This window comes from Rhamphochromis sp. 'chilingali' (genome assembly GCF_963969265.1).
Source record: "Rhamphochromis sp. 'chilingali' genome assembly, chromosome: 18".
In the NCBI taxonomy this organism is placed as follows: Eukaryota; Metazoa; Chordata; class Actinopteri; order Cichliformes; family Cichlidae; genus Rhamphochromis; species Rhamphochromis sp. 'chilingali'.
This window is the reverse complement of record NC_137945.1, coordinates 16,187,669-16,207,133: the sequence shown is the minus strand read 5'-3', so window position 1 is coordinate 16,207,133 and position 19,465 is coordinate 16,187,669. Positions and strand designations below refer to the sequence as shown.

Here is a 19,465-nt window from a genome sequence, read left to right as displayed (position 1 = left end):
CCATGTAAGAAAACATGGCTGACAAATTATGAAGTCGTCGCACCAGTTTATAAATTACTTAATCTAAGCTACGAATATATCTCTTTCTTACTAACACCTCTGTAACATTTGGCATGATCCATTTAGCTACAGTAGACGTGTCAGCTATGGAAGAGGAGCCGGAGACCAGAGGAAAGCTGCGGGCTGACCCTTCTGTGAACACTCACAGACCCGCGTGTGGAAAATCCCAGGTAAGATCCACCTGACACCTTTAAATGTCTAGGGAACATCAAAACTAATGATAATAATACTAATGAAAAAGCTAACTTCTCTTTCGTTGTATCCCAGAATATTTCTCATGTACTAGCAAGCATCTTTAAGCATCTTTACACAAACGACATAATTAGAAAAGACACTGTGTCCAACCTAGTTCAAACAAAACGTGTACGAGGCAGCTATCATGACAGATACGTTGAAGAACTCCAACAGGTAATCATATACACTCATCTACAACTTGTAAAAAAAATCACTGTCAAAAGTCAGCTGAAGAATAATACAGTGTTATTTTTCCCCTATTGCCACACAGGTTCATTCGGAGTATGAACAGCGTATTAAGCAGGTTGACATGCTGGACAATCACATGATTCAGGCCAGTGCATGTGCTGCAGCCAAAGAAAACCAGGCCTATGAGAGAATGAAGGCGACAGCAGGAGATGTCTGTGATCATCAGGAACTGCTTACAGGTGAGATACTTTTAAAAACTTTAAAAACTTTTAAAAATATAACTGTGTTATATTGCTGTAATATACTAGTGTTTCTGTCCCTAAATGTATGGCTCAAAGGAACCTAACATATAAGATGTCATGACGCTGGTGGCATTCAACAAGATTTCAATCATGAAATTACAAACAAGAGGTGGGAGCTCCGGCTAAAACAAAAGAAGAAGAAGTCTGTGAACCAACCACACAGCGGGCTATTGGATTCAGGCTTCTCTCCTAGTAGTTTTTGTAAACTAGAGTAATAGAAACGCAACAGAAAACAGGTCTGCTGGTAACTCCAAACTCAACTATACTTAGTAAACAAAGCTGATAACAGAAAGATAAAGTCAGTGCTCATGGAGTTGAGGGATGAGGAATGAGGGACCAAGACACTAGTTGCTGACCACCACTGCGTTGTCTAGGTTTATATGTGTGTGGTGAGCCTTCTGCAACCAATCGGCACTAAGAATAAATCAGAGAAGTGAGAGAGTAGTAATGAAGGTGAGAATAAGAACACAAAAAGATGATGAGGGTACTGATGCACTGAGATTGTATGTATCTCTGCACTCATGTACCAAAGAGCTCATCATGCTTGCTTAATCCCACCATCTACATGTGTTTATTTGTTTTCAGAATGCCTCATTTGATTCGATTTTTATACCTATTTTCAGTCAAATCAGCCTTTTCCTGGTGTGTGGATGAAGATCTTCTTGAAATGAATAATCTGATTTCCCCAAAGGATTACTTGGCTACACAAAAACCACATGTACGAGCACCAGCAGCAGGTATCTGACCCTCTTTAACATTTATCTTAAATTTATTAGTTGCCAGTGATTCGGTGCTACAAACTTTCTTTTCTTGTCAGAAAAGTGGAATCCTGCCAAACCGACCATTGCCTTCACCATGCATGTGTCCCGAAAGCCTCAGGATGATGGTTACACAGTCATTCGCCGCCCAGAAAAAACGGGCTTTGTAGACATCCAGTTAGACCACAGTGTGACCTTTGAGTCCTGCTCAGACACCCCAAGGAGGAAGGAAACTCAAAGGGAGGTGAGGAGATTGATAAGATCTTTATATATCGCTGCTGATCCCTTTTTCCTGGGCAAAGGTCGAGTAGGTATTTTAATTCAATTTTTGTGTTTCTTCTCCAAATACAATCAAAAATAATAATGATTGGATAAAAAGGTTGTTAAACAATAGCAAAAAAAGACAACCTGGGAACAACGTGCATTCAAATTCAAAATGTAATTCCATCAAAATCATCTTCCAAGCCAAACCAGACCAAGACTAAGCCAAAATGGAAGGGTGAGCCAAGTGTGAAGGATCGAGCGGATGGCTGGGAGAAACTTCTGAAGCTGAAAGATCGACAGAGCTTCCTTCGCAATCCGCGCTTCCTTCCCCTAAATTCACAGCAGGGCGGCACGTCCCTCATCAGGCCCAGAACCAAAGGGAAGGCAGAGCCTGAGAGCAAAGGCGCTAAAAAGAAAAGGTAATTAAAGAGAATAAAAGGCTTTTTAATAATTTCAAGGAACATCCTTATCATTTTGTGATAAGGAAGCATGTACAGTTAAGGCACATTGCTGATAGGACATTTTTGCATGGGAAATGCAGGAAGCTCAGGCAAGACAATCCCCTTCAATATCCACAGCAAACACGAGTATCATTTACCTCAGTGGAAAACAGCTGTACCCCCTTTGTGCCATAGCAGAGATGTGTAAGTTGATACTCTGAACATGATGTAGTCTCACATAATGCAGTCAGGCTGTTTACATCAAATGCACGTCCCCACACTCTACTAGACACACACAGAATCAATATGTACTGTACATAGATAAACTCTGCTGGTACAGCCAAGCGTCTCTAAAAAAAAGACAAGCTGACTATTATGTGTGTTGTGTATTGTAGTGTGACTGAAAGCCACAACTGATTGTTTCCTATCTTTCACTTCCCGTGAGCCTGTCTTTATTGTGAATACACACAATGCTCAGGTGCGGTTGTGTTTGTACTCTTACTTTGAAAGCCCCGCCGAGGAGCCGATTCCAGTCTTCCTAGCAAAACCTTCAGTGGTGGTTTTCACCGACTATAGTGTGGGAAACATCTATGAGGTGTGTTTCAGAGCTTTTATAACCAGACAAAAACGGAATCCTCCTTTTTCTGTGAATTGGTGCACTGTAACAAGCCCTTGCCCTGCCCTTTCCTGTCTCAGACTACACTGGAGCTTAAAAACGTGACTTCTTCAAGCCGCCACATCCGAGTGATCCCTCCTACCACTCCTTACTTCTCTATTGGCTTGGGTGAGCTCCTTTTGGTTCTGATTGGATGGTGCATATTTTCTTGTTGTTGATGTGGTGAGGAAATAAGCAAGTGTGTCAAAGTGTAAGTGACTGCATTAAACAGGAATGCCACAGAGCTTTAACCACAAAAAAAAGTTTTCATTTTGGACTACAGTTTTAGCATTCCTGTGGAGACAGCAGCTCCTCTGTATGCCAATATTAACCTCACGTTTTAACTTACACTAAGCTATCTGAAGATAAGCAGTACCACACAAAATTCAGATTGTTGTCATTGTGATACGTTTTGGCAGGGAGATTCCCAGGTGAAGGGGGCGTTGTTGCCCCGGGGATGAGCTGTAAGTACACGCTGCGTTTTGCTCCAGACTCCTTGGGAGACTACAAGGACTTTATAGTGGTGGAGACCCAGGCGGAGGGCCCATTTGTGGTACCGATTGAGGCATGGAGACCTCCTCCTATTCTCACCTGTATGTTTTCACTGCAATCTGCCCCACCAATTTTGTTGTTATTCACATTAGTTACTTCATTTGCCGATGTACTGCTGATATGCTTCCCTCTTATTCTTCAGTACCAAGAGTCCTGGACTGTGGTTACTGTCTCATTGGAGGAGTCAAGTTTGTTGAGTTTCTGTGCCAAAATGTGGGCCTCAGCACTGGGACCTTTTGCATTATTCCCAAGGACGAGTGGCCAGCTTCAAATTTTAGGGTAAAAAAACTGACACATATAAATATATCAATGTTTTAATTCAGTTTTTCTGCAACCAAACAGCTCAGTCTCATTCTCATTAGCTCCAATTTTCTTTATATAGTCTTTGGCCAGAACATACTTTTCTGAGCAGCCACCCTTTGCTGTCAGTCCCTCCCTTTTTGTACTGGAGCCAGGAGAGGCCACTGTTGTTGAGGTGAGTCTGGATTTAAAATCAGGTAGAGTAATATGTTAATTCAATTCTTCTTTGTTTTTTCCTTTCAGTTCCCCCACCTCTGACTTCTAATCAGCTGACTGTATCTATGGAAACTGAGCATGTAAAAAAAAAAGTGTTAATGTGGATTTACAGGTGGTTTTCTTTCCAACCACCGCTGAGAAGAGCTGCCAGGTTTTCACTGTTGTGTGTGACAACTGCCAGGTGAAAGACATTTCCATTGAAGGTAAATCCCAACAAGAGGCATTGCTAAGAGCTATGCTCCGCAATAAATTATGCATTGTGTGTAATGTGCGTTTGCTTCTCAGGTGAGGGCCAGCTGATCGCACTGGAGCTGGTGTCTGTGTCTGGGGGGGAGGAGCCTCCTGTGGTTGGAGAGGTGCATGACCTTACTGCAGAGCACTTTATCCGTTTCAGCCCATGCAACCCTCACTCTGTGCAACAGAAGAAGCTTGTCATCAGAAACAATGTGTAAGAGTCGCACGTCTCATGTGTTTTATAAGCAAATCTCTTCCTTTTCAAATTTTTGGCCACAGGGTAACATAAGATAGGGTTCAAGCACCCGTACTAGCTGTATTAACATTGCTGAAGTTTCCCGGATGGAATAATGAAATGCTAATAAACTCTGTTTCTGACTCTGTGTTGTTGTTTTTTGCAACAGCAAAATTCCTTTCAGAGATCAGTAAATAACACATTTTATGTCTGTTTCTTTCTCCTTTCTTCATCTCGGAATAAAGCCACTTGGAGCTTCCTTTTCACTGGCAGATCATGAAGCCCAACTTGCATCCTCTGCTTCCACGGGAAAGCCCTGATGCCTCACATATCCAGTTCCACTTGGCCACAGACGAGGTTTTCCATGTCAGCCCTTCAACAGGCATCCTGGCTCCCTGCCAGGACCAAGAGTATCTGCTCATCTTTTGTCCTAAAGAGGTAAAGAGGACTCGGGATAAATAGCTGAAAAAAATAAATAAATCCAGCAATCATTGTATCATTGTGGTAAACAATGTTGCATTTCTTGAATGAAGAATGTGTTTTCTCAAGTTAAAGGATTATCACAGTGTCTGCCACTTAGTCCTGAGAGACATCCCCCAGCTGCCACCAGAGCCTTCCGACAGCAGGTTGATAAATGTTAATATAACAAAATAAAATCACAAGCTCTCACACATGATGCTTACTAAACAATGCCTGCCTTGTTCATTTTTTTATTTTTTTGTATCTAACAAATTGTATAATTTGGGGAGATATAGCGTCCTTCAGCCCGTGCAGCCTGGCTCCAAGGTAACAAGCGTCATCATCATGGAGATAGAGGTCAAGGGGTCAACGGAGCCTTATCAGATCTTGCTGGAGCCTTACGCCATTGTGATCCCCGGAGAGATTTTTATTTGCACACCCACTTCAAGGCAGTTCAAGGTTAGTTTCTAATAGTGGAGTTAAATCACTTCATTCTGCTCCCACATCGCTATTATTAATGAATTTATTGTTTCTGTGTTGTACGTGCACCAGATGTGGAACCACAGCAAAACCTTCATCTGTTTTCAATGGGAGAGAATTAACAGCAGCTGTCATGTAATAGAAGTGGAGCCATCGTCTGGCAGAATAGGTGCATTACAGAGTTGATCTGCTTAATGGTGCAAAAAAGTATAATTTTTAAATGTTTATATCTTTTTTGCTTTTTGGCTTGACAATTCTTTACTGGGCCGTATCCAGAGGAGAATGAATGTTTTGACTTCAGTCTTACTGTGACGGGAGGGAAAGCAGAGAATATTGTGACTAGTTTGGTTTGCCACATACAGCACCACCATGAGCCGGTCACTCTGGCTGTAGAAGTCTCCTTCAAAGTAAGATTGAACCACACAGCATAAATGCATTACTGTAGCGTCTATTTTTGTGACATTACTATCATTTGGTGGTGTTAAACAGGGCCCCACAGTGACTCTCAATGTGCCCAGCATTGACTTTGGACCCATAAGACCCAGAGAACAGACTCAGACTACCCTGCTCCTTACCAATACCACCCAGCTGGAAGCCTCTTGGATCCTGGAGAGAAAGCATCAAGACTCACAGGTACATAGGAAACACGATAAAATGAAAGCTAGGCTGACTGTTCATTCTGTTCATGAAGTGACTCCATATAAACAATCTGTGTTGCTGCTTAGATCTCAGTTGAACCCAGCAGGGGTCTCTTGCCTCCCTTGGCCTCTTGCAATGTGGACGTGCTCTTTAAGCCACATTCCTGCCAGCTGTTTGAAACTGAGCTGGAACTGACTGTGGAAAATGGGACAGGATGGTAAGGAAGCACAGTCACATAAAACAATGTGATTCCTCCTTTTAGTCTAGAATACAATCCACAAAAACCATATTAATAAGATGTGAGTAAGTAACAGCACTACCTGTGTGTTCCCTACAGTCACCTGTCAGTGCGAGCAGACGTGCAGTCGTCCCACGTCTGTCTTCTGAACTGCACGCTGTCCTTCCCTGAACTTTATGTTGGAGCTTCTGCCACAGGCACCGTAACTCTTTTCAATCAGACCCTGCTGCCATCACAGTTCAGTTGGCTGGTATGCAACACAACATTCACTGTATTAAGTTGCACTAGCGTATGCAGGAAAAGGTTGTTTCAGTACATATTATTAATGGGAAATAGATCTTTCTCCATGGACATGTGGGCTATATCAAGCTTGTCTTTTAATAGTTATTGTTGCTTTGAACAGGCCGAGCTGCAGGGCAAACAAGCTTCACTGTGTTCAGCCACCTTTGACCCCTCCTCTGGTACTCTGGGACCTAAAGTCAGCATGGAGATCACAGTGACTTTTACTGCTCACACAGACGTAAGTGCTAGTTTGCAGCATTTTTTTGAACACACCTAAAGTTTGAAAGAAAAAAGTCTCACCTTTTTTCTTCTAGCTCGAGCTGACCGAGGTTGCTGCTGTCTGTGAAGTCCAGGGAATGAACTCCCCTCTTGTTGTTGGAATTGTGGCCAAACCCAAGAAACTCAGTGTGTCTTACAGTGTGCCCGGTGTCTGGTAGTGAACTTGCATCTAAAAATCCACTGCATCAAATAACTCCGTTTCAGATACTGAAAAAACTGTTTTTTCTCGTTCTAGTCCAAATGGTCAGAGTCCTTCAACACCAGTACTTGAGTTTGGAGATGGTGTCATTTTGAAGAGTGCTGTTAGCAAGCAGTTACTGATAACCAATCAAACTGCTATCCCGGCTCCTTTTACCGTAGAGGCAGAATATTTCACCTGCCATGCCTTGAAGCCAAATAAGCAGCCAGAGAAAAGGTGAAGGGAGCTGAATTATTGATCAAAGTATAACTCTGCTTTGACAGAAAATCTGACACTGGCTGCATCTTAATCGCAGATTTGCATACGTCACGAATCCGCTCCACTCTCTTCAAGCTAAGAAAGCAGAGGAAAAAGCACACGAGGGTATGCATCATCTTCAGATTGTGCTTTTGATATAAAGAAACAAGGAACTGACTCTGTTTGTTTGCTCGTTGCCAGAGTTTGTGAGTAGCCTGCTGGCTCATGGAAAAGGCGCCGCTTTTTTTGTCACGCCACACACGGGGACACTCGGAGCGTTTGAGAGTCGGGCTGTGGACGTGACTGCCTACACTGACATGTGGGGGGAGTACACAGACCACCTCATATGCAAAGTATGTTGCCACAGTTTAAGCTAATAAATGTGATGTAACTGATGTAATAAACTGGATATAAAACATGGATGTAGCTACTAAGTCTTAAAAGGTAAAGCCATTGTAGAACTACCTTAAATCTGCATTTCTTTTAATGGCCAGCAGGTGGCGACACCTGTTTTCTGCTCTACGATCTCAGAAAACATGTTCCTGATGAGTTTATGGTGTCATTTAGTACACACTGATGTTCATTTTGTAAACTGTGGATAAAGCAGGGAGTGATTGTGCAGTGTGTCTTGAGTTCTATGGTGAATCTAAATGGCCTCTTTCTTTATTTTAATTCAGTACTTTATTTTTGATCCAGGTGGGGGATCTCAAGCCTGTGCTTATTCCCATCCATATGACAGTGAAAGGCTGCCCCCTCTACTTCCAGATGACGGGCCCACAAGCACAGGATCAGAACCAGGGACCAATCATACAGTCTGTTCCACAGTCCTTTTCCCCAGCTATTTATACCTATATTTGTGTATTTTTAATGAGCGGCTATCTCATTTAATGAGAAATACCTCTCCTCATCATTAGGTTTGGCACTCATGTATCGGGTGGTGACACCGTTTCTCGTTCTCTTCGCATCAACAATCCCACCATGTTTGGTAAGTGTTCTCAGTAAACACTGTGTGCTGGAAAAGGACTTAATGACCCTGTCGTTTCCTGTCTGAGGGACTAACTGCATTCCAGCTTATTACTGGAATAAAAAATATCAAATGGGATTTATAATAGAGCTTAATAGATCAATATATATATATAATATATGTATATAAACAGAGCTTCGGCTTTACTGGTAGCTGCTGTTTTGGCGCTTTTAGGTGTTTTCGAGTGGCTTTCGGTGCTTTTGAGAGTGCTGTCCTTGCCATTGTGAAATCCTATTATCTGCTCATCAGTCAACTGGAAAGCACTTTGAATTGCACTTGCCCGTAGGACATAAATACAGCTTGAAGAAATAAGTTCTAAATGATATAATGTAAATGTCGGCTCGGTGACAGATATTCGTTTGGACTGGGAGACTTACAACGTAGATCAGAACGACGGTAAACTGCTGGACTTTGTGGTGGTGTTTGGAGACGCTTTCCCCCTTAAAGATGCTGATGGCAACGAGGTGCTGAGCAGCGCGCTGAGGCTTTCTAGCTTCAATGAAACAGCATGGGAAAAAACACGCACCACAGTTTCTGAGGAAACAAGTGCTTCTCTCCAAAGCTTGACTGTGAGTATATATTGAACACCATGATGCAGATGCTTAAAGATTTTACCACACATCCTGTGGGAAAACCTCATAAACGCACATTTTCTTCTTTGAATGGCTCGACCTAGCTTTCCTGTATTGATTTCAGGATGTGGAAGAGGAAGAATATATGTCTGAAGATGAGCGTGGGGAAGAAGAGGAGACTTGTCTTTATCCCTCTCTTGGAAAGAAAAAACTCATATCTGTCCACATCAGGCCTCACATGGGCAACCTCTCAGATTACCCCTTCTGCATCACACCGCAACAAATAGTACGGTCGGAGGATTTTAGCCACGTGCTTGTTGTCTGTTATTTCATCTGAGTAATGATGCTTTTCTTTGTAAATCTCAAGGTGATTCCAGCAAAGAGCAGCAGAGCCATCCATGTGTCTTTTACTCCTTTGACCCTTTCTGGGGCTGCTCGTAAGTCCAGATGTGTTGGCTTGGCTCTGGGTTTTATGAACCTAGACTCCGAGGTAAGCTGTTGTGATTCGATGTTAAATCCTGGGAAATGCAAACAGTAGATAACTGTGATCCAGCCTAAATCCTTATACTTTATTGTTGTGTGTAATTCAGCTGGCTGCTTGTGTTCCCGGTAAAGTTGGGAGGGCTCAGGGTTTGGATTTAGAGCCCGTCAGAGTGGATCTACTAGCAGCCGTTCAGACTGCAGCGTAAGCAATTATATTCCTGCTATTTATCCCCACCCGGACACGTAATGCATCCTGCTCGATTTATGTTTCTTAAATTAAAATAAGCTGAGGTTAGGTAAAAGCAGCTCAGAGGTGGTCTGATTAAGTTGCATATCTTCCTCTTGACTTCCTGTCGCTGCAGGCTTTTAGTGCAGGCGGAGGAGGACGATGGGGTGCTGGAGTTTTGTGCTTCGGCCGGTGATTTACTGATGGCAAACTCAAACAACGAGGTAGGTCTGAGAAGTGTACAACACTAATCACCAGTGCTCTGACATGCAAGTGCACACATGAGATGTTTGTCCCAAGTTAATTTTGAACAGTCTATTTTTCTTTTTTTTTTTGCAGATAGTAGTGCGTGAATTTGACATCACACAAAGCTTCCAGCTGAAAAACACTTCAGAGATGCCCCTGCACTTCAGCCTGGGGACTCAGCCTCCGTTTTCAGTGGTCAAACCAAAACCCAGAGGCCCGACCAGCACCTCCAGGAATCCTCCGTCTGGGGACAATCAGTCTTTAGTGCTTAAGCCACAACACAGCATGCGGGTGAGATGAGTCATGGATGCAGCAGCATCATTAGAATTTGATTTACACAATTATTTGTAAGTGTTGCCCTCTTTTGTTTAAATACTAGGTGAAAGTGGCCTTCCACTGTTCCCTGCCTCTTCTGGACCATGTGGAACAGACAGATGAGGAAATCCCTCCTGGGGTGAAGCTGATCCACGGTGCAAACGGGCAGATGAAGCTGAGGTTCGAGCAGAATCTCCTGATTCACTACAGCAACAACACCCTGCAGGTTAGGGACATCTGTTCAATGCGTGTATAACAGCTCGGTTGGGAGCTGCTATATGACCTCACATAGTCTATTTGCTCTGTGCAGACGGTGCCACTCTGCGCTCATCTGGATCTTCCAACACTGCGTTTATCTGCTGTCAGCGTCGACTTTGGGCTCTGCTATGTGGGCCAGACGCAAACCAGAGAAGTAAATCTGTACAGCTGTGGAGCCCACATGTTCTGGAAATCTATTACAAGTAATCACAAATCAATCAGTGACCTCTATGTTGCCTAGAAATCTATCTTTCTATGTGAAGCCCAAATTGCTTTGCATAGCATGTCAGCCTTACTCGTGTCATTCACCCTGTACAGAGTCAGTTGAAGGGGACTCCCATGTGTTCGGAGTAACACCTGACTTTGGACTGCTCGGGTCCAAGGAGCACTGCGTCACCAGCAGCAGCCAGTGTCTTCAGATCAGCTTCACTCCCGGGTAATGCAGCAAACCATTGAAAGAATTTTTACTATTGAAATCGTAAACAGTAAAAAATACCCAGCTAGCTTTATGTAACGCGTTCAAAGTGTGGTTATGTGTGTTTCAGTGACGACAGAGAGTTCAGCACTCTCCTGGTTATCCGGTCTCCTCTCATAAAGACGTCTGTCACGCTGCAGCTCCGGGGAACAGGATCCTTTGATGAAATGTCCAGGTCGAGCTAAATAAGCTAAAGGTGTTGAATCTCTTTATTTATAGTTGATCTGTAAGAATATAAATAAATATAAAAGGTCATTTCTGCTCTTCTTTTATTCTTTATGTACAGCGGCATTAAAGTGCTTGCAGCGAACACTAAGTCATGACTGTTTTCATAAAGACATTTAATTACGAAAAGATACAGACAGAAAGATGCAGCATGTTAAGACTCGCAGTAGCAAACTCCAACTTCCTGTGTTTAAATATTAATTAGTGATTTATCCAGTAAAACAGCAATGTGGCTTCTGTTGGCACATAGCCTTGAGGCCACTTCATTGTGAAATAGCTATATAATAGCTACATTCACATGTATCATACAACTCCAATTTTAAAAAAAGTTAGTAAACTTCAAAATCTAAATAAAAGGAGAATTCAGTAGTTTGCAAATGTTCGAACCCATATTTTAATCACAACAGATCATAGAACAGTTATGAAATGTTTAAAACTGCAGCAATCCACAATTTTAAGAAAAATATTGGCTCATTTTGAATCTGATGTTAGCGACACACCTCCAAAAAGCTTGGACAGTGCCGACAAAAGGCTGAAGAATTAAGTGATTCTAAAAAGAAACAGCTGGAGAAACATTTTACAGTTAATTCGGTTCATTTACAGCAGGTCAGTATCGTGACTGGGTATAAAAAGAACATTTCCCAAAAGCCTTTCAAGAAAAACCACTAAACAAATTGCATCTACAAATTCTGAACACATTTCAGAATAATGTTGCTCAACTTAAAATTGTGAAAATTTTGAAAATCTCATCATCTACAGTAACATAATATCATCAAAAGATTAAGAGAATCTGAAGAAATCTCTTCTGTGTTTTTTTTAGATGTCTTATGCAGTCTGGAAAATTTGAGGCAGCAGCTAACCCTCCATTTTAGTCCCAGTGGACCTAAAAACCATGCAAAATGCCCAAGAGACAGTAGCCAGAGCAGAAAACTGCCAAAGACACTAGAAAAGCTTTGAACATTGCTTTAAAAAAAGACTTTCCCAGTATTTTAAGGGTTCCCTGAGGTGCTCCTCTTACTGACAGAGAGGCCTCATTGATTCCCAACAAATCGATATCAGCCACAGTTTGCATGTGCATTTTTTCCATTTTTCTAGGAGACCACTTAGCAAAATGTAAAAGCTAGAAGGATAAGCGCCAGTATGTAAACATGTTCATTAAACATATACTCTATTCTAACTGGTTTTCCCAGCACTCGTAAAGGCAAAGGTTCAATACTCAGCAATCAGTTTAAAATTCATTCTGCATGGTTTTTTACACATGAGACACATGAATATTAGTATGATTTTAATATTTCTGCAGATGGCCAATAGACAAAGGTTATGTTATATACTATGACCTATATGTAAGCGTATATGACTCAAGTATATAATAGTATAGTATGTGGTTTGTCTCTGGGGAACCCTCCTGATCTCCAAAATTCTCTCAGGTGATGCTAGAAAAAACCCCAAAACAAATAAAAAACATGTGAACTCCCCCACACTCACAGGCTGTGAGTGTTCATAACAGCTGCATGCCGTGTTCATCTGCAGCACAGTTTAGCATCTACAAGCACTCAAATCCATAGAGAGATGCAAATGTCCAATTGATATTCATTGCACTGAAGCAGTCTTACAGAGAGCAAGGGCATGTCTGATCACAATAAAACACTGCTGTTTGGAACTAATCTGATGCTGGGCCCAAGGTCAGTTAAGCATTCGTCATTCTGATTGTCTCCCTCCGGGTTTTGTTTTTATGCCCATTGTAAATAATTTTTGGTACACAGGTAGCCTTTTCCCCCCCAAGATACAAATGAAATGCACAATGCAAATGCTCAGCAATCAAATGAGAGGCAAACATAGTCAGTGATGTGTGGTTAAGTAGAGCATTTGATCATTTAGTGAGGTGTAATACTTATAATACAGTTAGCAATGTGCTGCCATGTGTGTGTGCTCCTATTAGCTGACATGCAGGGAAAAGATACAGATTATTATTCATGCTAATGGTAAAATAGTATCACAGTGTTTGCAGATGCAAGTGTTCGTGCTCTTTATCTGACAATTTAAAATGCTCAAATGGAGCTATGATGACAGTCAACAGGCACTGTCAACCCACTGAGATCAAGTGAGGGGAGTTAGAAACACTTCAGCTGCACTGATGAAGCAGGCATGTGTGGAGAACTGATCACTGCCCCACCACCACCAAAAAAACAAAAAAAACCAAAACCAAACCTTTGCCAGATTGATCTTGAAAATGAGCGTTTTATTCTCAGTGGGATTTTTACCTGGATATGAAATAGTTCATATCATCCCAAATATCAGTGTTTTCCAAGTCTGGATGGATAGAAAAAAAGACTTCTAACAGCTTAGTATGGATACAATGAGACAAACACTGCTGGCCTGTCTGCACACCAGATGTGGAGTCCTGACAGAGCAGCATGATATGAAAATTTGACATATATCTAATCAGACTCATGCTTGCTCATCTTGCATAACCTTTAAAGTGGCAATCCTCAACCCATCAACAGCTGTGTCACGATTTTTGTCCTTTCTACCGCATGCTATGTATCGACATACGGATACAATTAAAATCACACACTGTAGTTAATTAAAGGAAACAAACAGGAGGGAAAAAAGCATAAATACTTCCCCCAAAAAACAATGACATTTGGATTTTAGCTCGTCTTCCTTTGGTTGGGATGGTTGAAGTTTGTCCAATCTGATTATGCCTAATGCCAACTTCATAACCTGCTATGTCCACCATATTGCTCACTACATGTATGAATCAATACCAAGGCTGGTATTGGTATCTGACTCAGTAGGATTGATACTTTGTTTCTATCGTCTAAGTTCAGCATGTAGCTTTAATTATGTCACAGTTATAGCGCAACAACACACAGCAACAGAAGAGGACCCACAGTGCTTTAGAGACAGGCAAAATTTAAAAACTATGTAAAATTCAGTGTTTTAGTGGTAATTAAAAATGTCTCAATTTGCAAATCGATGATGATTAATCTCACAAGTCATAAACACTGCCCTCCCCTACACAAGCTGCTTTTATACGTTAGGTTGGTATCAGATCAATACCAAAAACTTGCAGTATCTCCCAGCATTAATGTAAGGTCAGCTGCCTTTATAAGTTAAAAGTATTGAGATTGCTATCATCACTGTAAATGTGTTTACTTGGCATTGGATCGATAGTAGTATTTGCAGTATAGCACAGCACCTCCGTCCACCTGAACTTTGCGACACAGAGCGTAGGAGCACAGGAAAATATGTATTTGCCCCTGATGTCCACGGTGTGGCGGTACTCTCTGAGGTTTGAAGCCGCTGCCGTGGAAACGCACCACCGGACAGCGTCACCACTTCCTGGAGCTCACGTTGTTGCTGACATCAGAGGCGCAGCTCCGGGGTGAAACTCGGCTCTCTCGCTCCTCTCCGTAGTGTGTGTTGAGACAAGCAAAGCGCAGGGCGAAGAAGAAGAAGAAAAAAAACTTTACTCTGAAACACATCGGCCACTGCAGGTTATTCCCCTCTGTCCACTCCACTCTGGATTTATGCACCTCTGAAAGAAGAAGAATATCTTTGCGCCTGAGTGCAGCTTGTTCTTGTTGTTATTTCTGCGCTTAGTCCAGAGCGCAGTTTCCGGATATCAGCTCACTGTTTTTGGAAGATTTTCTCCGCATCTGTTAGGATTTTTCCGCTCTTCCTGTCGCGTGTCTGTGATAACTTACAGCCCACAATCAGTTCATTTTCAAAAATCCTGCAGCCGCAACTGGATCATGGACACACACAGATAACAAGGTAAGAACCACTGTGGGGTTTTCCCCCTTATTTGGGAGCACCGCTTGTTACTATTATTTCTCATTTATAGGAAATAAAACTCCACGACAGTACAGTAAACTTGCAGATATTAATTATGTTATTATGGGTTCTTTTTAAGTGAGTGCTCGTAACACAAATCACGTGCAGTGCATTTACAGGTAGGCCTTCCTGCAAGTGGAAAGTGTTAGTTGGAGAGCCTTCAGGTGATTTCAGTGCGGCTGTTATGATGCTGAATTTGGATTTGGACAAGGAAAGAGACACGATAAAGTTTTAAAGACACAACAAACTGTTTCTGTTGCAACAAAAAGAAAATAGTGGGGAGGGGGGAAGTTTGCTTTTTGCTAAGTGGTCGTTTCCAGTGCACAGCACAGCATCTAAAGACATCTAAATTGCATGTCTTTAGATGTGACTGATTGCTGGAAAGTCAGTGCCATCATATGTGATTGTAGAGTCATTCATAGCCCGTGTCCTTCCCCTCTCTCTGCTGTCAGTTTTCCAGTCCTCTGTGATTCACTGTGGTTACTTTAGCTGGTGTTTTTCTTGAAAAGAGGAAACCTCAGTGTTCTTGTCCTGAAAAGTCCTTCGTGTGTTACTTTTTTTTGTTTCCTGTCCTTTTGTTTTCGGTTTCGAAGAGATTTTTCTGCCTTCCTGAGGCGGTGAGAAAGCGACGAGGATGCAGGTGAGCTTCATCCAGAGATGGCAGAGCTCTGAGATGATGCGCTAAATTAGATCTAATGAGGCCACCGTCTTCATCAAATCAAATCAATTGGAAGTGCACTCACGAGAAGGAGCCTGAGCGGCACCCTGATGGATGAGTTCATCATCGCTGTGGCGTGCCCTGGAGCTCAGGAATAGCCTTAAACTGAGAGTCAAACTGTCAAGTGGAAACCACCCACAGATATGGCTGGCGTGCCTCTAGCAAAACAAACCACTGTGCTGATAAGAGGACAGAATCCCACAGTGAATGGTGCCAGACACAAACGTGCTGGGTTATTAATTGCATTTTGATGGGACTAATGAGGACAAAGGTCAGGGAGGAGGAAAAAAAACAGGTAGAAAGTCTGTTAAGCAGAGTTTCACAGCGTCCCATTTAATCTGAAAAACCTTTGAGAACTGCATGGGAGTATGTCATGTGCAACAGAGTTTGCTCATGCAGATTGTATTATTATTAATATTAAGACCCCCCCCCCCTGCAGTTTACTTATGAGAAAGTTATGTTCACTCCTTTTAACATCATGGTGTCACCTCTTAGTGTCACACGGGAGGCTTTGCCGGTCATTAGTTCAGCATCACGGCCTCCTTTACCCCACGCTGTCCGCTCCACGATGACCATAAACCCATGCTATCATGCTAAATTCACGGGAGCTTCACTGCTTTCCAGATGCCCACTGAGGAAAAGCTGGCCTTTCAAAGATTACTGTGAGAGAGATGACAGAGTACAGAGAGATGGGAGGATTGGTTTCTCTTGAATCCTTGTTTTTTTAATATATTTTTTAATATTGCTTGATTACCAGCTGTGATAATATGGCTGCTGTTGTTTTCACCGAGTGTTCATGCATGTGCTATCGAGGCAATGTTGTCCCAGTGGCACCGAGTGTGGCGGGAACCTACTAGAGCAAAATGGCCTGTCAGGGATTTATTGGTATTTTCTTAGGTGTTTCTAACAAGACAACTTTTCCCTTTGCAGACCATAATGCAGAAACTGATGCTTGTCGTGACAATCACATAGTTTATCCAGCAGAGCTGCTCAGAATCCTGTGTCAGTAATACTCTACAGTAGGGCTGTTCGATATAACGATACATATCGGATCAGTTTACGCTATCGTTTGTTTCGTTGTGTCGCAAAATAAACTGTTTACAGCAACATTTTTTCATCGTTTTGATGGTCACTGTAGTGGCTATATTCATTTCTTAAAGTTATCTCTTTCTCTTATATTTAATATAACCACACTAAGGACGGACAAGCGCCTGTTTTTATGCGTAGCAACAACGACGGTAAAACCATCACGTGTCCGCTTGTTTATTTTCCACATAAACCTTTCACAATAAAGCTCAAGATCCTGTTGAGACTTTTCAAAATAAACTGAATCACGTGAAAGAGTATGTAGATTATTTATGGATGAAAAGCAAAAAAGAGCCGTCAGGTGCTAAAAAATAAACCTTAGACTCAAACGTTAGAACAGGCTTTTCCCCGCAGCACGCCTTGTAATAAATACTCACAAAGAAACGGCGGCCGTTACAACTTATGTCTAAAATGTATCATTTCATGCATCGGTTAAAACACTTGACTCCAGGTACACGACGTCCAGCTGGAAACACTTCACACAAGTCGAGCTGCCAGAGGTTCACAGAATTTACAGAAAATGTTAAATTTTTGTGATTTATATCGTTATCGGGACAGTAGATGTCTTCTATCGGGATATGATATTTTGGTCATATCGCACAGCCCTACTCTGCAGTGAGTCCTGCAGCACATGTTGCAGAGTAGCGTCACAGCTGAGCAGACAGTGCAAAGTCAAACTGTCTTCATAGTGAATCGCAATCTATTTTGTGAAGTGCAGTGCTGCAAAGTTAATAGACAATAACTCCATTATTTGTTCCTATTTCTATACAACTCTTTTATACTGTATGTACAGTACTGTGCAAAAATCTTGAGCTACCCCTAATTTCTTGATATTTTGCAATGAAAGTGCGGCGGGGCAGCAATCTATTAAAATGCGCAAACATGCAAAAAAGTACTGTAAATAGTCACTGTTGTACCTGTGTCCTGGCCCCCTCTCTACATATTGACAGTTTGAACCAGAGCTTTCAAATTTGGATTCATCACTCCATCAGACCTGTTGCCACTGATTTTTCAGTCCATTTCTTGTGTAACATAGCCTCTCCTCTCCGTTTACCTTCCTTAAGAATGGTTTCTTGACAGCCAGTCTTCCACTGAGGCCATTTCTGATGAGGCTTCAGCAAACCGTAGATGGATCTGCTCAAGGTCCAGATGCATCTCTGAGGTCACGCGTCAGGTTCTTTGATGGATTTGTTAAAGACGTGACTTCCCGGTCATGTTCATCTGCTGTAGATTGTTTTTACTTCTGCCGCTTCTTGTTTTGTCCTCTTGTTGTCCAGTTTTGTCAAAAATGTTTAAGAACAAACTGCGCAACATCCTGAATTATGCCAAGTTTTCAGCAAATGACTCATTTGGAATCATTTTCTTGGTGCCAAAATACTATTTTACGCCTGTCACACTGTGTTATCTTTGGCATTTTATTGTGAATTCAGCTAAAGAAAGGGGAACAAATTATGTTTTTCCAGTGTGCTGGTAGTAACAAAGTAACAGAAGATACCATTTTAAAATGTTTTTCAGTTATCTGTTATACTGCATGTATACAGAGTGATTCATAGGTCAGCGTTAAGTGATGTAACAAACAAAAAAAAATCTTCAAGTACAAGGACTGGACTGAAAATCTGTGAAAAAGCACCAATGTCGAAAGAAAAACTTTAAAAAGGCCTCCAGAAAGCCTGGAGAACTGTTGCTCAAGACCACTTAAAAATTACAAGAAAGCCTTCAAAGCAAAATATAAAGAAATAAGGGGTATTTTGTGCAGCACTGTTTAAATCTATAAACACCAGATGTAAACAGATCAGTTTCAGATGTGTTTCTCAAAAATCTGGTTTGACTACAAAAACCAACCTTTGGTTTGGCAGCTTTTATAATATACATTTAAACTTTGAATGTATGAAGTCAGAGTTTGACGAAGGTTGTAGTCTAAGACATGGATACTGTGTGAAGACTGATGGACCAAAAGAGAAGACAAAGAAAACCTTTTTCAGTTCAGTTAATGGAAAGGTGCAGTTTAAAAATGTGGAATTGAGCTTCGGCTATAGTTTTGTCCTTTTGATTTCCATCATTCTTTAATAGACTCCCCATAAAATCTGAGCTGAGTCCATGTCTGTCAGATTCACTTGAAAGCCAAAATCCTGGCTTTGATGCGCAGAGCAGAGAGAAAGTTTTCAGGAGCACTGCAGTTTTTATTTAAGGCTCATAATAAAAATGTTTAAATACCAACACTGTGACTCTTTCTAAAGAAGTTTAAGTGAACTTGTTGGTCATGTTGGTGCTGTGAAGTGCAAGTCACCATGCTCTGCCAGGTCTTTCTAGTAGATTGGTGAAAGACATCATTCAAAAGTAAAAGACTCATAAAAGCGTTTCAGGCTTTGATGAATCAGTCTGAGGTTGAATGAAACAGACTGTGTCGTCTGGTGTGACTAAAAAAGGGCATTGGCCTGATTTCTATGTACTGTATTTGCAAAGTGAAATAAAAGCCACATGGATTTCGCCAACTCTACGGCAAAGCCTGATAGTGGCAGTAACATATTTCCACAGCAGGAACTCGGAAGCAGATCCAAACCAAAGCAGCATATATTCAAATATACAAAGAGATCATGCTTAAGGAAAAATATACAGCCTCAGTGGAAAGATTGACTAAAAATGCTTTAGTGGTTTTGAGACTATTTTCTGTCTTTACCCAGCCAAACCCAGACATCCATGAAAAATCTGTAAATCGACTTCAAGATAACAGTTGTTGCACAGCTC

At 41.7% G+C, this 19,465-nt stretch overlaps 2 protein-coding genes across 5 annotated transcripts in view; both read left to right on the top strand.

The window, feature by feature from the left end:
• dlec1 (DLEC1 cilia and flagella associated protein) lies at window positions 1-12,195 on the top strand. Of its 3 annotated transcripts, XM_080865869.1 has the most exons (39): window positions 1-230; window positions 328-468; window positions 566-722; window positions 1,409-1,522; window positions 1,603-1,787; window positions 2,009-2,226; window positions 2,758-2,842; window positions 2,944-3,031; window positions 3,322-3,495; window positions 3,597-3,733; window positions 3,837-3,929; window positions 4,083-4,173; window positions 4,256-4,418; window positions 4,685-4,877; window positions 4,989-5,065; window positions 5,195-5,357; window positions 5,451-5,547; window positions 5,655-5,785; window positions 5,868-6,011; window positions 6,104-6,234; window positions 6,355-6,505; window positions 6,659-6,775; window positions 6,852-6,970; window positions 7,052-7,231; window positions 7,311-7,378; window positions 7,454-7,605; window positions 7,949-8,064; window positions 8,167-8,237; window positions 8,628-8,845; window positions 8,973-9,134; window positions 9,216-9,338; window positions 9,439-9,533; window positions 9,694-9,781; window positions 9,897-10,094; window positions 10,183-10,344; window positions 10,429-10,579; window positions 10,695-10,812; window positions 10,922-11,047; window positions 11,897-12,195. In XM_080865869.1, the coding sequence occupies exons 1-38, from the start codon at window positions 114-116 to the stop codon at window positions 11,034-11,036; spliced, it is 5,103 nt and encodes a 1,700-aa protein (XP_080721995.1). In that variant the 5' UTR covers window positions 1-113; the 3' UTR covers window positions 11,037-11,047; window positions 11,897-12,195. The 3 variants fall into 3 exon arrangements, with proteins under 3 accessions (XP_080721995.1, XP_080721994.1, XP_080721996.1); XM_080865868.1 differs by lacking the exon at window positions 11,897-12,195 and having other exon boundaries at window positions 10,922-11,112; XM_080865870.1 differs by lacking the exon at window positions 11,897-12,195 and having other exon boundaries at window positions 101-230; window positions 410-468; window positions 10,922-11,112.
• Window positions 12,196-14,442: 2,247 nt separating this feature from the next.
• map3k22 (mitogen-activated protein kinase kinase kinase 22) overlaps window positions 14,443-19,465 on the top strand; it is a 41,881-nt gene continuing 36,858 nt past the window's right edge. For both annotated transcript variants that reach the window (XM_080865172.1, XM_080865171.1), the window contains exon 1: window positions 14,443-14,856. The gene's annotated coding sequence lies outside the window, so the exon portion shown is untranslated. The remainder of the gene's footprint in view (window positions 14,857-19,465) is intronic.

Excerpts from the sequence above, each read along its gene's own strand:
- dlec1 (XM_080865869.1), top strand. The coding sequence starts at position 114 with ATGATCCATTTAGCTACAGTAGACGTGTCAGCTATGGAAGAGGAGCCG. Across the intron at positions 6,012-6,103 it reads GAAAGCATCAAGACTCACAG|ATCTCAGTTGAACCCAGCAG; the intron begins GTACATAGGAAA and ends GTTGCTGCTTAG. Across the intron at positions 6,506-6,658 it reads CATCACAGTTCAGTTGGCTG|GCCGAGCTGCAGGGCAAACA; the intron begins GTATGCAACACA and ends TGCTTTGAACAG.